This window comes from Monodelphis domestica, chromosome 4, assembly GCF_027887165.1.
Source record: "Monodelphis domestica isolate mMonDom1 chromosome 4, mMonDom1.pri, whole genome shotgun sequence".
NCBI classification, from domain to species: Eukaryota; Metazoa; Chordata; class Mammalia; order Didelphimorphia; family Didelphidae; genus Monodelphis; species Monodelphis domestica.
In genome coordinates this window covers 68,582,029-68,595,908 of record NC_077230.1, presented here as the reverse complement: position 1 = coordinate 68,595,908, position 13,880 = coordinate 68,582,029, and the positions used below count along the sequence as shown (strand labels likewise).

Sequence of the window (13,880 nt, the reverse complement as noted above, 5' to 3'; positions counted from 1 at the left end):
CTACTGTGGTGTAAGAAATGATAAGCAGGAGGACATCAGAAAAACCTGCAAAGACACTGAATTGAAGCAGAGCAAGAATACTATACAGTGACTTTACTTTACAGTGAACAACTGTGAATACCAGCTATTCTCAGCTATATAATGATCCAAAACTGTCCCAAAGAGCTCATGATTAAAACTTCCATTTACTTCTAGAAAAAAAAAAGAGCCAGCCGAATCCAAACCAAACTTTCTTCGCTTCTGAATTTTTTTCTATTTGAGTTTCTTTCCACAAAATGATATGTACAATTTTTTTTATGATTTCACATGTAGAATCTATATATTGCTTACCACCTGAAGGGGGTAGGGAGAGAGAGAGGGAATTCAAGTCTCAATATTAATGTTGGAAACTGTTTTTTACATGTAACTGGGGAAAATTAAATTAAAAAAAATTTTTAAAAAGGTCTTTGTGAGCAATCTCAACAGAAAAAAAAATACCCCTACATCTCTGCTTTTCTAGAGCAGCAGACACGTAGATATTACATCTAGGTCAGGCAAACAACTAAACCAAGTGAGGTTACTGTTTTGGATCTTAAAGAGTTAAGCATGATCCAGAAGCAACTGTTAAACTGATTACTACAAAGCTAGGTAGTAGGGTGAGAGTGAATAAAAAGAACAACAGCTGGGGCAACTAGGTAGCTCAATGGAAAGATATCAGACTTGGAGACAGGAGATCCTGGCTTCAAATTTAGCTTTAGCTACATCTTAGCTATGTGACCCTGGGCAAGTCACTTGAACCCCCTGTTTCCTACCGCTTACTGCTCTTCTGCCTTAGAAGATAAGGGCTTAATAATTAAAAATGGTTAGTCATAATAACAGTAAGGGTTGACATTTATATAGTTATAGAATGCTTAACAGCTTTCAAAGTGCTTTACATACATCGTCTCTTTCATTTCTCCCAACAATCCTGCAACATAGGGCATTATTGCTATCCCCATTTTATGCCCAAGAAATTGAAGCTCAGCAAGGCCAAGCCACTTATCTGGGATCCCCTGGATAAGAAGTTTCTGAGGCGAGATTCAAACCCAAATCCTCCTGGCTTCAAGTCTGGTGCTCTTACCCACTGCCAGGGAATCCAAAATAGTTCTGAGGAATCTCGGGCAGCATCACCGATTGCAGTCAATCACTGTCTTTGATGGGGCGCTCTCTGAAGCAGCCGCAGACGTGGCTCTGACAGCTGTCTTTTAAGCTGAAGGAAATCAGCTTAAGCTGATTTACCTCTTAAGCCCTTCCTAATGTAAAGCGCCATCCCTGAGCTTTCACGGGGATCTTCTCATCTTTACTCCCTGCCCATCCTTCGGGACGCTCCTTTAATGCACTCGGTGTGTTGGGACCAGTCTCAGGACACAGACTCCCGCCTCTTCCTCATTCCAGTTCCACGGCCTGGGCCAGGTGCCACAGTTTCTCAGATTTGCTTTAGATTTAGGAATGGTGTCTTTATGCTGTCAGAGCTCCCAAGATTAGCGGGGGAAAGCAGCAATACTTCGTTAGCCTATCCCTGTCCTTGCTTCAGCCTAGAGGCTAGCCAAGGCAAGTCACTTGCTCTGCTCAGCCTTGGGCTGAACTCAATGGTGGGGCAGAGTGACTTAATGGAGTAAATTTTGAAAATTTTCAATCCTGGCTCAGCCACTTACTATCTTTGTGACTGCAGGCAAGTCATCTTGAAGAAACATAATGTTATCACGGGAACTTGCCCTCCAGATGGTACCCTAATGGGCCCCTCGTCCCAAGAACTAAAACTACCATGTCCTTATTTATGTACTGCCATAAGGATATGTTGGCTCAAGACTTCAGGTTGCACTGACCTAGGTCACTGGCCAGACCATATATTCACTGACCTGACCTAGGTCACTGGCCAGACCAAATGTTAAAAGGAAGCATCTGGGACTAAGATTGATGTGTCTTCACTTTTGGCGACCCTACCCTTAGCTCCTTCTATATAAACCAGACCCATGCAATGCTCAAGGTCTTCTGCTTCTTGTGGAAGCCCAAGCTATAGCTTGAATAAAGTGCCTCTTGTGTATTGCATTATCGTGTGTGTCTCCTCCTTGGAATCCGAACCAGAACCAGACTGAACAATTTTACATATCCAGAGCTCAGTTTGTCATCTTTAAAATTAGGGAATTTAAAGGGCAGCTAGATGTCTCAGTGGATTGAGAACCAGCTGTGGAGACAGGAAATTCTGGGTTCAAATCTGTTCTCAGAAACTTCCTAACTGTGTGACCCTGGGTAATTCGCTTAATCCCAGATGTCTAGCCCTTCCCACTCTTCTGCCTCGGAACCAATGCAAAATAATGATTTTAAGACAGAAGGTAAGAGTTTAAAAAAATAAATAAAATCAGACTAGAGAGTTTAATTAGGTCTTCTATGTCCCCAAAATCTATGCTTCTGACATTAAGCAGCTCTGAGCAGGATGGCACCTCCTGTGAGCTCCACACACACCAATGTGGCCAGCAACTAACATTGATCCGCATCACACAGGGATAAGATCTCATGACTTTTTTGTTTGTTTGTTTGTTTGTTTGCTTTTACTAAAACGGAGCAGGAGGGCACTGCTGGTACCTAACCATCCAAACCTCCTGAAGGGTATAAAATGCCTCAGTTCCAGAGAAGAATGGATTGCTCAAGGGGTGACAGACAGGTTTAATAAGTGGTCATTTTGGCCCAGCTCTTCAGCCTCTGAGATGCCATCCCAAGGCCATGAAACAAGAGCCTCTGAATCACTCGATTAAGAGCCCATTTGACTAGGGACTCCTTCACAGTTACCCTATATTAGTGATGGTGAATCTTTTAGGGATGGAGTGCCAGGCCCCACACCACACCAGTCCCCAGACCAAGCTCTGTGCCCATGCCACCCCCAGAGACCACGTTCTGTGCCCCTCCCTCCAATGAGTGCCAGGCACACCCTGTTTCCCCTCTTATTTCACCCAGAGGAGGGAGGCAGCACTCCTATTGAATTGCCAGGTGGGAGGTGTGTTATGTAGTCAGGCTTGGGGAGAGGGAAAGGTGAGGGGTGTAAGCACTCTGCTCCCTTCTAGTTATGTGAGCTATGATCCCCTCAAACCTAGCTCTTCTCCAACCTGTGTGAAGTAGAAATTGAGGGGACTTTGAAAATTTCAAAATATATCCTCTTTAGCCACTATTCAATCAGGAAGCCATTTCAAATGCATCACTTTACTGAGAGAGAGAGAGAGAAAGAAAAGGGCAGTCAGGAAAAAAATGTTCACTCTTACAGGAAATCCCCTTATTTATAGGAAAATACAACTCTCAATTTAAATGATATCATCCTGACATAGTCACCTCATCACTTTCCAGCCTTCCTGAAGGGGGTATCCTCCAAATTGACCCTTTTAGCATTTTCTCAGGGGTCAAAGTCAGGTTTTAATTTGCATCCAAACCCAGAACAGTTTAGGATACACTTTGGATGCAGTGCTGATTGGGATATGGCTACCTCTGACAAACCACCATTGTGTTTTCCAGAGCTTCTAGCCCACCTGGTCTCTCAGGCAGACACCCCTTTGAATTCAAATTGTACAGTCTAGGTTAGTAAGAGGTGAGGGGAATAAGAATACAATTTAAAGCAGCCCAAGGTTGACTTGTGAAAGAAATTGGGGAAGGGGTCACAGTACAGGGAAGAGGTTATTAGCCTAGTTTGGGGTTCATAAAACTTATTCCTATATCACTAGGCTATAGTTTTAAACATTTTAAAAGTTCAAACTCAAAAGACACATCCTCAAATCCTAAAAAATATTAATTATAGTAAAGACATTGGTTGCTTTGGATAGTAAAGATTTAAGATGCTTCTGTCTTAATATTGCTAATATTAATATTATTTAATTTATTAATATTAATCAATACTACTAATAAATAATCAATTATATAGTATAATAGTAAATAAAATAATTAATGGTTAACAAATAAAATAATTAATACTTAATAAAAATAGATATATAAATATTAATATTAAATAATAATAAATCCACACAAAGCCCACCATGGAAATGAGCTTTACCACAGACTCACAGACTCTGCTGTCCATACATATGATTGTATGGAGTGAGAAATTAATGTTATTCTCAAATATATTAGCAATATTAATATTCCAAAATGAATATGCCTAGAACCCCAGTAGGAGTTAGTAAGCTGATCTTTCTAAGACAGCATCTCTTGCAGGACTGGATTGCCCCACTCCATTCAGAATACATTGGCATCTTAATTACCTTTGGCTTTAGCAAGACAGAAACATGTTAAGTCTTTACTATCCAAAGCAACCAGTGTCTTTACTATAAAAAGTATTTTGGGGATTTTGGGGATGTGTCTTTTGAGTTTGAACTTTTAAAATGTTTAAAACTGTAGCCTAGTGATATAGGAATAAGTTTTATGAACCCAAAACTAGGCTAATAGCCTCTTCCCTATACTGTGACCCCTTCCCCAATTTCTTTCACAAGTCAACCTTGGCTGCTTTAAATTGCATTCTTATTCTCCTCACCTCTTATTAACCTAGACTGTACAATTTGAATTCAAAGGGGTGTCTGCCTGAGAGACCAGGTGGGCTAGAAGCTCTGGAAAACACAATGGTGGTTTGTCAGAGGTAGCCATATCCCAATCAGCCCTGCATCCAAAGTGTATCCTAAACTGTTCTGGGTTTGGATGCAAATTAAGACCTGACTTTGACCCCTGAGCAAATGCTAAAAGGGTTAATTTGGAGGATACCCCCTTCAGGAAGGCTGGAAAGTGATGAGGTGATTATGTCAGGATGATATCATTTAACCTGAGAATTATATTTTCCTATAAATAAGGGAATTTCCTGTAAGCTGGAGCTTTTTTTTTTTCTGGTTGCCTTTTTCTTTCTTTCTCTCCCTCAATAAAGTGTTACATTTGAAATGGCTTCCTGGTTCCTTGAATAAGTGGCTAAAGAGGGTATGCCTTGATAGTTCAAGGTTCTTTTAAACTTCCACTTCACACATGCTTGCACTGCATTGTGCCCTTCCCCTGACCTTATTCCACTGAGGGGATGGAGGAAGCACTCCCATTGGACTGCTGGGTGGGGGGTGGAGGTGGGAGTAGGTAATATGCTTAGGCTTGGGGAGAGGGAGAGGGAGCTACTCAGCCATACCTTCCTCCTGCTTTCTATTTAGGAATTCTGGCAAACTCTGTGCTATAGGGACAGGATCATTGGGTCCTTGGGGCACTGGTTCCTTGGCATGTCATAGGTTTGCCATCATGGCCGAATATTACTTTTATAAAAGAAGTAGTGTCAGAGCTAGAAAGAACAGAATTCAAATCTTTCCTCTCACACTATGTGTCCTTTGTGATTCTGGGCAAGACACTAAACAACTCAGTGCTCTTGGCAGATTTCTGAGACCAGGATATGTTGTCCTGCATTGACAGTGGGAGTTTCCTACCCAGAAACTTCCTTATACTAGTGAAAACATAGGTCCAGGCCCTGTCTCTATCTCATGCTTCAATAAATCAGTCCTTCTTCTGAGTCATCTGTGTGCTTTCCTCCCAGAAAACTCCCCAATACACTCATGTTTACCACAAACATAGATTCCTTTGTTCTAAAAAGGGTTCACTCTCCTGTGACCAGATTCCTGTTTCTTTTTTCCTTTCTAACCCATAGTCAAAGGCTGAGAAGCTCTGTAGACTGTTTGAAAGTCAACTTAGTGAAACTAATACTAGACTTGAAGAGATGACCAAGTTGATAAATGATGTTACCACCCAGAAGTCAAAGCTTGAGAGTGAGAAAGGTAGGTTCATACACCAGGAGAGGGGAAACAAGGGATGTAGTATCAGAAGGTCTCAGTTGGAGACTCATTTGGTGACTTTTTTTTTTAGATGAATTTACAAGAAAACTAGAAGAGAAAGAGTCTCTGATAAACCAACTTTCCAGAGGAACGAATAACTTTACTCAACAGATTGAAGAAATGAGAAGAGTGCTGGAACAAGAAACTGAAGTAATGATTTCCTTATTTCATAGCAGGAATTCTTCTATGATATCAAACAGTAATAATCCTTGACAAGTTTTCCTCAGATAAACCTGATGTCCTGAAAGGCTTTTAGTTTTAAATGAATTGGGAAGGGTGCTTTTTTTTTTCAAATTGTGGGAAAACAATAGGTTTGTTGTTGTTGACACTGTGTATGTCAGGAAGATTTTGACACTCACAAATAAACTTTGATTACTAGGCATTCTGCCTCAGGGATTAAAATTTCTCCATGACACCATTATAGAATGAAATTCAGTATAAGAAAGTTTTAACTGTTAATCCCTTCAAGGAGATTTGGTTACCAAAAGACAAAAATGAGCTGGGTATAAAGTGGTCCCACCAGTAAGTCATGGGTTTCAAGAATAGAGTTATGGCAAATCTTTGTAAAGTATCCTTGGATATTTTTAGAAACTCCGTCAGTCAGCTTGCTGTAAAAATGTTATCATTTTCCTTTCCATGTGAAGTTTTAGTGAAAAAATGCACTACTGCATGGACTGGATCATCTAGCTAGAGAACATCCCAAGAAGGGCAAAAGGATGGTGAGAGTCCTGGTAGCCATGTCCTACAAATAAAGGCTTAAAGAACTGAAGAGAAGTCTTAAGGAGGATATGATAGCCTAGTATACTGAAGAAAATATGGATTTAGAATCAGAGGACCTGGATTTCAATCCTATCTCTGATGCTTGTGGTCCAAATGACCTTGGGCAAGTAGCTTATCCTCCTCAGGCCTCAGTTTCCTCATCTGTAAAACAATAAGTATGGTTCACATGGTCCCTGAGGTCTCTTCTAGCTCTAAATCAAAATGGCGGATATGGAAAACTCAGTGACTCAGCAAGCATTTGTTAAGTGCCTCCTATGCTAGAAATATAGGGAATGTCACAATTTCTAGGGCCTAAGTTTCCCTAACTACAAAATGAAGGGATTAGATTAAATGATCTCTAAAGTCCCTTCAAGCTCTAAATTCATAATCTCATGACTAAATCTTTGGATAAAGGGGAGATTCAATTTGTTCTTGTTGGAAATTCTTCTTCTTTTTTTTTTTTTAAACAATAGGTCTTTAAACAAGGCTGAGTGAGCCTTGTCAGGGATGTTGTAGAAGGCAGCCTTAGCCAAATATGGTTTGGATGAGGGTATCTGATTTCCCTAGATTTTAATGCTGGGATTCTTAAGGGAAGAGGAGATATATTATAGGAGAAAGGCCATCTGGTCTTTATAGACACATGCATATCATAAGAAATATTTCCTGTTGCCTAAAGGCTAATGAACGTTTTCATCTTAGCATTCTGTTCCCTTCTTTTTGCAATTATTTGTCTATATGCCCAAGGTATCCAATTGTCTAATAAGGACAAGCTTGAACAAGTTAATCTCCCCAACATAATTATAAAAGTACCATTTTAAAAACACCTTTCTTTCGTTTTATAATTCAATGATGTCCAATTGTTGAACTATATTTTGGGTGGTGGGTTGGTCCATCCCCAAACTAATTAATAAAAGTACTTTTGTCACTTGTAGTCCAAGAAACTCCTTGCACATGCCCTGCAATTAGCAAAACGTGATTACGACCTCCTGAAGGGACAATATAGAGAAGAACAAGAAGCCAAGACCAAGTTGCTATGGGCCTTGACCAAAGGACGTGCAGAAGTGGTACAATGGAGAACTCACTATGAATCACATACTCTCCAGAGGAAAGAAGATTTTGAGGAAGCCAAGTAAGTGGTACCACCCTTCGACTGTTCTCAAGTGAACTTAGTGCCCCAGCTCATTTTACTGACAAGTAGAAAGAGGATGATTTGATGGATACGGTTTGGAAAGATGCCCTTGCTCATAGCCAGGTTTTACTCTGGCCATCAAAATAATTGTGGATATGTGTGTATGTGTGAAATATGTCTTTGCCCTATTGTCCTCATATATGGGTGTATATATAATATATACAATATAATAAATATAATATGAAGTGTTATGATATCATATATGATATGAAATGATGTGATATGATATAACAACATAACAATGTGATATATAATATATGATATGATATAATACAATATAATATAATTAATATTATAATATACTATACTATAATAATATAATATAATATAACATAATCAATAATATAATATAATGTAATATAATAATATGATGTAATGTAATGTAATGTAATGTAATGTAATATAATATAATATAATATAATATAATGTAATATAATATAATGTAATATAATGTAATATAAAAGATTTTTGAGGAGTTAATGAAAAATGGGTTCTAGACTTCTGATAATGCCTTTGTAGTTACTATTTTTGTTTTATGACATTGAAAAGATTTGATTGCCTTCGAAAATCAAAAGATCAGAAATTTAGAGCTAGAAGGAAACTCTTTTTCAGTCCTTCAATCATGTCAGATCTTTGTCTATGGGATTTTCTTGGCAGAGATATTGGAATGGTTTGCCATTCCCTTTTCCAGTGGATGAAGACAAACAGAGGTGAGGTGAGTTGCCCAGGGTCACACAGCTAGTAAGTATCTGAGGTTGGATTTGAACTTTCTGACTCCCAACCCAGTGCTCTTTCCACTGAGATATGTAGGTTATCTAATCTAGTGCCCTTGATTTACGGGTGAGGATATTGAGACCTTGAGAAGTTGGGTGATTTGCTTAAGATCACACATGGAGCTAATGACAGAGGCAGGATTCAAACCTAGGTCTCCATAAGGAGATTTAGAATTGGAAGGTGCCTTCAAACCATAGCCTCCTCATTTTACAGTGAGGCACAGAGGGCTATAATTCATCTAAGGTAGCTCAGACCATAAAAGACAAAGGCAGTTTTAACCCTTATCTATGGTAAAATTAAATTAGTCTCTAGTAATAGAAATATTATATTTTGTGAGGTTTATTAAGGATTATTAGAAAATCAGGGAATAAGGAAAACACACCACTGTGCCCATGGCCAATTCAGAATGCCCGGGCTTAGCTTACCTACTACACCATTGCAATGACAGAGGAGTGAGTGAGGCAGAGAGCCAGTTAAATACGCATTGTGATCTCACCCAGGTGGAGACTCAGGTGAGATTATAGGGAATTCTGGGAAATTCCAAGGACTTCTGGGGATTGAAGTCTAGGGTTCAAATATCCGTTTTATACTACCGACCCCAAAGCCTCCTGCTTAAATGAACAAACAAGCAAACAAGAACAACCCTAAAACATATTCAGATCACCCAAGCTGAAGTTCACTGACCACTCCACTCCATGCAGAGATTTTACTGGCTTTCCATAGAAACGCCAGAAATGCAGGGACCCAGCTGGCTCGGAGGATCACTTGTAAAGCATCAGATGTAGCCATGGAAGCGTTTTGTTCTGAGATGCTAAAGAACTGGGTAGAGCTCAGAAAAGACGTCCAAGCGTCTCCACGAGGGTCTGTGATCGCGACAGAGATCGCTCAGAAGAACGAGTGCTTCGCTTGCTCTCCTGGCCCAGATCCAGGCTGGACAACTAAACTCCTCTTCTGGATTCAAATGACGACATTCTCACTTTTCAAACCCTCCCCTAAAGCTGTCCCCGACAGCGGCTGAATGCTGTCCCGGAGCCACACACAGTGATCGTCTCTGGATCCACAGTCACTTTAAAGGGGCTCTGGGATGAGAGACACTAAAAATACCTGCATTGGATGTGATTGAGAACTGTGGGCCACAGAGAAGTGGGACTTTGAAATGAAATGCCTCCTCCATGCTAAATATAGCGTCTGCTTCTGAAGCGAGATCCGTCCTCGGCTAATGATGGAAGATGGAGAGGCAAGGCAGCTATCTTTCACTTGGCTTTGATGGGGGGCTTTTCAAAGGAGAGCACAGGAGCAAATGAGAGGGTGTCTGGTTTGATGATTACAGAGTTCTGCTGGAGTTGGTTTGGGAGTGAATAGACATTAATTAGGTCAGAGATATCAATCCAGCCATTACTTGTCATTAATGGCTTGTGGAGAATTTATTTTCTCTCTTCTTAAGTAGTAGCAAAAATAAATAAATCAAGCTCCGTCCAGATCATGCTTTCATCTCAGAAACTTAAGCTTTTTATCCTTGGAAGCTCGCTGTTTCAAAAACATTCCAGAATCTGGCCTCAGACACTTCCCAGCTGTGTGACCCTGGGCCAGTCACTTAATCCTCATTGCCTAGCCCTTACCACTCTTCTACCTTGGAACCAGTACACAGTATTGATTCCAAGACAGAAGGTAAGAGTTTAAAAAAAAAAAAAAAACCATTCCAGAAGCAGATGGCACACATTTTAGCATATCCACTTTAGGTTTGGGAAACTGAGGATCTGTCTGTTTAGCTAGTTCTTAAAATCCACTTGAGTGGGTTTTTTGGTTTGTCTTAAAGTAGAGCATAGGATAGACAGCTAGATGGCAGAGTGAATAGTAAGCTGAGCTGGGGGTCAGGAAAACTCATCTTCCTGAGTTCAAATCAAGCCTCAGACACTGACTAGCTGTGTGACCCTGGGCAAGTCACTTTACCCTGTTTTCCTCAGGTCCTCACATGTGAAGAGAGCTAGAAAATAAAATGGCAAACAGATCCAGTTGTTTTGCTAAAAAAAAAAAATCCAATGGAGTCATGAAGAATTGAACTCTCCTGAATAACAATTCAACAAGAGTACAGAGTACTTTACTCTTATTCTAGTGTCTCCTTTTTACTTCTCCCAAATAAGTTTCTTGTGGAACCATATTATATATGACTTTTTATACTCCCCTTTCACCCCAGCACCCTTCAAACACTAGGCATATATTCAGTGCTTAAATACTTAGCAAGGAGTGAATCAATAAAATCAACATTTACTCTGTGCCGAGTTCTGGAAGATAAAGAAAGTCAAGAAACAACGCCTGTCCCCAAAGCGTCACATCCCAATGGGAGAGACTCTATGTGAACATATAAAGATGCACAGGACAGAAAATCTTGGAATGGCATTAGGAGCTGGGCATACTGGGAAAGGGCTCCCAAAGTAGAATTAAGCTCCATCTCAGTCCCTAGAGTGTAAGATCCTTGAGGGCAGGGCAAGCCTTTTAATAAGTGTTTAAGGACTGATTGGCAGAAGGAAGCTATGGGGAGACTAAGAGCAAAGGCATTCCAGCCCCTGCAGGGGCACAGAGAGGAAATGGAGTGTTCTGTACAAGCAGGAGCAAGTAGGTCATTCATTGTGTCTGGATCACAGAGTGCGCCGGGAAGAACAGAGTTTAAGAACACTGCAAAGGCCACTCGATGAAGAATTTGAAATGCCAAACAGGGGAAAGAGGGTCGCTGGTGTTTACTGAGACTGAACTAGGGTGATGGCTGTGTAAGTGGAGAGAAAGAGATGTATGTAAGAGTCATGGAGAAAAGAGTGATGAGATTTGGTAGTAGAGAGGGTGAATGAGAGCAAAACCCCAGCGAGGACCTTGTGTGACTGTAAGGGTGCCACTTCTGTTAGACTCCCTGAGTTTAAGATGCCCCCAAGAGGCAAGTAGGAACACAGGACTAGAACTCAGGAGAGAAACTAGGGCTAGATAAACACACATATCTATATGTATATCTATATACAACCATATAGAAGTACACCTATATATACACTTATATATACATGGATATATATGGATTGATTGATTGATTGATTGATTGATAGGTTGTTTGATCCCTTCCACATTGTAACTTCCCCTGTTGCGGTTCCAGTATTTCCGGGTCAGCATAAGGAATTAAATGGGAATTTTGGGAGGGAGTTTTGTGGAAGTTACAGATGACATGCAAAGGCCAGAATATAATAAACAGTTTAGAAACTGCATACTTAATCCAAAATTTACACTAAGGTACTATAAACCCTCCATTTAAAAAAACAACGGAAAAAAAATTCTTCTCTAGTATGAAGAGAGGACCCAAAAATTTCATGTGGATTATCTGGATTGCAGGACACCATACCCCTAACCTCTGCAATATGGAAGGGAGAACTGTATATGCATAGCACAATAACTGAACCCACGGGAGCTGAGGATAATACCTAGGAAGATATTATAAAGCAAAAAGAGAAGAGGGTCCAGGATAGGAGTCTATGCATCAGTATCCTCTTCAAATAAAGATACTGCACTAGATAACTAGCTATCTAGAAAACTATAAACAGATAACTCTTAGGACCTTTGCAGATTTCAATCTATAAACCGATCTTTCAACTATAGTATTGTACCTCAATTTATTACTATAGGCCCTTCAATTTAGAAATAGAACTTATTTGACTCCAAGTTCAAGGTTCTTTCCCCATATCATGCTATAGTCATCACTTTAAGGCCTTCCTTCCTTCCTTCCTTCCTTCCTTCCTTCCTTCCTTCCTTTCTTCCTTCCTTCCTTCCTTCCTTCCTTCCTTCCTTTCTCCCTCCCTCCCTTCTTTCCTCCCTCCTTCCCTCCCTCCCTCCCTCTCTCCTTTCCTCCCTCCCTTCCTCCCTCCCTCGCTTTGTCCCTTCCTTCCTTCCTTCCTTCCTTCCTTCCTTCCTTCCTTCCTTCCTTCCTTCCTTCCTTCCTTCCTTCCTTCCTTCCTTCCTTCCTTCCTTCCCTTTTTAAAAAAGAAAATCTATACTTTATGTTTTTAAATCCATGCTATGTATCCATTCCAAAGCAGAACAATAAGAGCTAGGCAAGTGGGGGTAAGTGATTTGTGCAGGGTCACACAGCCATGTCGTAGACAGATATGAAAGATTTATATGCTGAATTTAAATTTCCTCATCTATATAATGGGAATAATACTGCCTTTTGTAACTCTTCTTGCAAGGTTGTTTAGAAAAGTCTTTTGTAAACATTAAAGTACTAAATAGATTTTAATGGAACTATGAGCTCATAATAATGAGAATAGCTCACATTTATTTAACATTTTAAGGCTTGCGAAGTGCTTTGCATGGATCATTTGAAATTTATCTTTATAACATCCTAAGTAGATGCTATCATCATCCCCATTTTTCAGATGAGGAAGCTCAGACTCTAACTCTATGTGACTTCCCCAGGGTCACATAGTTAGTAAGGATCTCAATCAGAATTAGAATTCAGCTCTTCCTAACTCCAAGTTCCAACACTGTGTCCCCTAGTTGCCCTATTCCAACTTAATACAACAGGGTATTGTTTTCTTCATGGATACAGACCATCACGCATCTGTGCCTTCCTAACCTAACAGAAGTTGCACACAGGTCCATGTTAATCCTCTATAGAGGATAAATATTCCTCCATAGAAATATCTCTATTGATGACAAATATCTCTCTCGAGAGGGCAAATGTCTGGCATACACATAATGCTTTAAAGTTGAAAAATGCTTTTCATACATTAATTTATTTGATTCACACAACAACCTTATGAAGTAGCTGTTACTCTTCTTCCTATCTGCCCAGGGTTCTAGAGTTCTTAGCCCGGGTCTGTGAATATTACATGGGCACCAGGGTAGTCCTCAGACTGTCCCCTTGTCAGTTCTCATTCCTGGTGGTCTAACTGGCCTACCCTCTTTTCCAGCCAAAGGTATGTCATGGATGATGGTTTCTGCACACGAGAAAGTGGCCTATCACCCTATAGAACATGCCCCAGCTAGTCGTATTTACCACGCATCTTTCCATTGTTCTTGAGCTACTTGCAAGTTTTTGTTCTTTTGAGGCTGTCATGTTTCATGAACTGGAGCCATCCAGCGTCATCAGGAGAATATTCATGTTAAAAAGATGTACTTTGGCAGCAGGGAGCAGTTTGAGATCATTGAAAGAGCTTTGCAATTTCCTAAATGCGATGCAGCCCAATCTCCTTATCCTTTTCAATTGTGAGCCCAGTTCATTGCCCATATTCAGTGTCTGCCTAAAGTATATGAACTGATCAAATAATTCAATGTAC

At 40.2% G+C, this 13,880-nt stretch overlaps 1 protein-coding gene across 5 annotated transcripts in view; it reads left to right on the top strand.

Annotated features, from left to right (window-relative positions):
• The window catches only part of LOC100619531 (myosin heavy chain, cardiac muscle isoform-like), a 154,741-nt gene that overhangs the window by 36,220 nt on the left and 104,641 nt on the right, over positions 1 to 13,880 (top strand). For all 5 annotated transcript variants that reach the window (XR_008911103.1, XM_056793437.1, XM_016433447.2 and 2 more), the window contains exons 5-7: positions 5,663 to 5,789; positions 5,878 to 5,996; positions 7,538 to 7,734. Coding sequence is in view for 4 of the 5 variants with exons in the window: in XM_056793437.1 (XP_056649415.1) it covers positions 5,663 to 5,789; positions 5,878 to 5,996; positions 7,538 to 7,734 (443 nt within the window). In the remaining variant the exon portion in view is untranslated. The remainder of the gene's footprint in view (positions 1 to 5,662; positions 5,790 to 5,877; positions 5,997 to 7,537; positions 7,735 to 13,880) is intronic.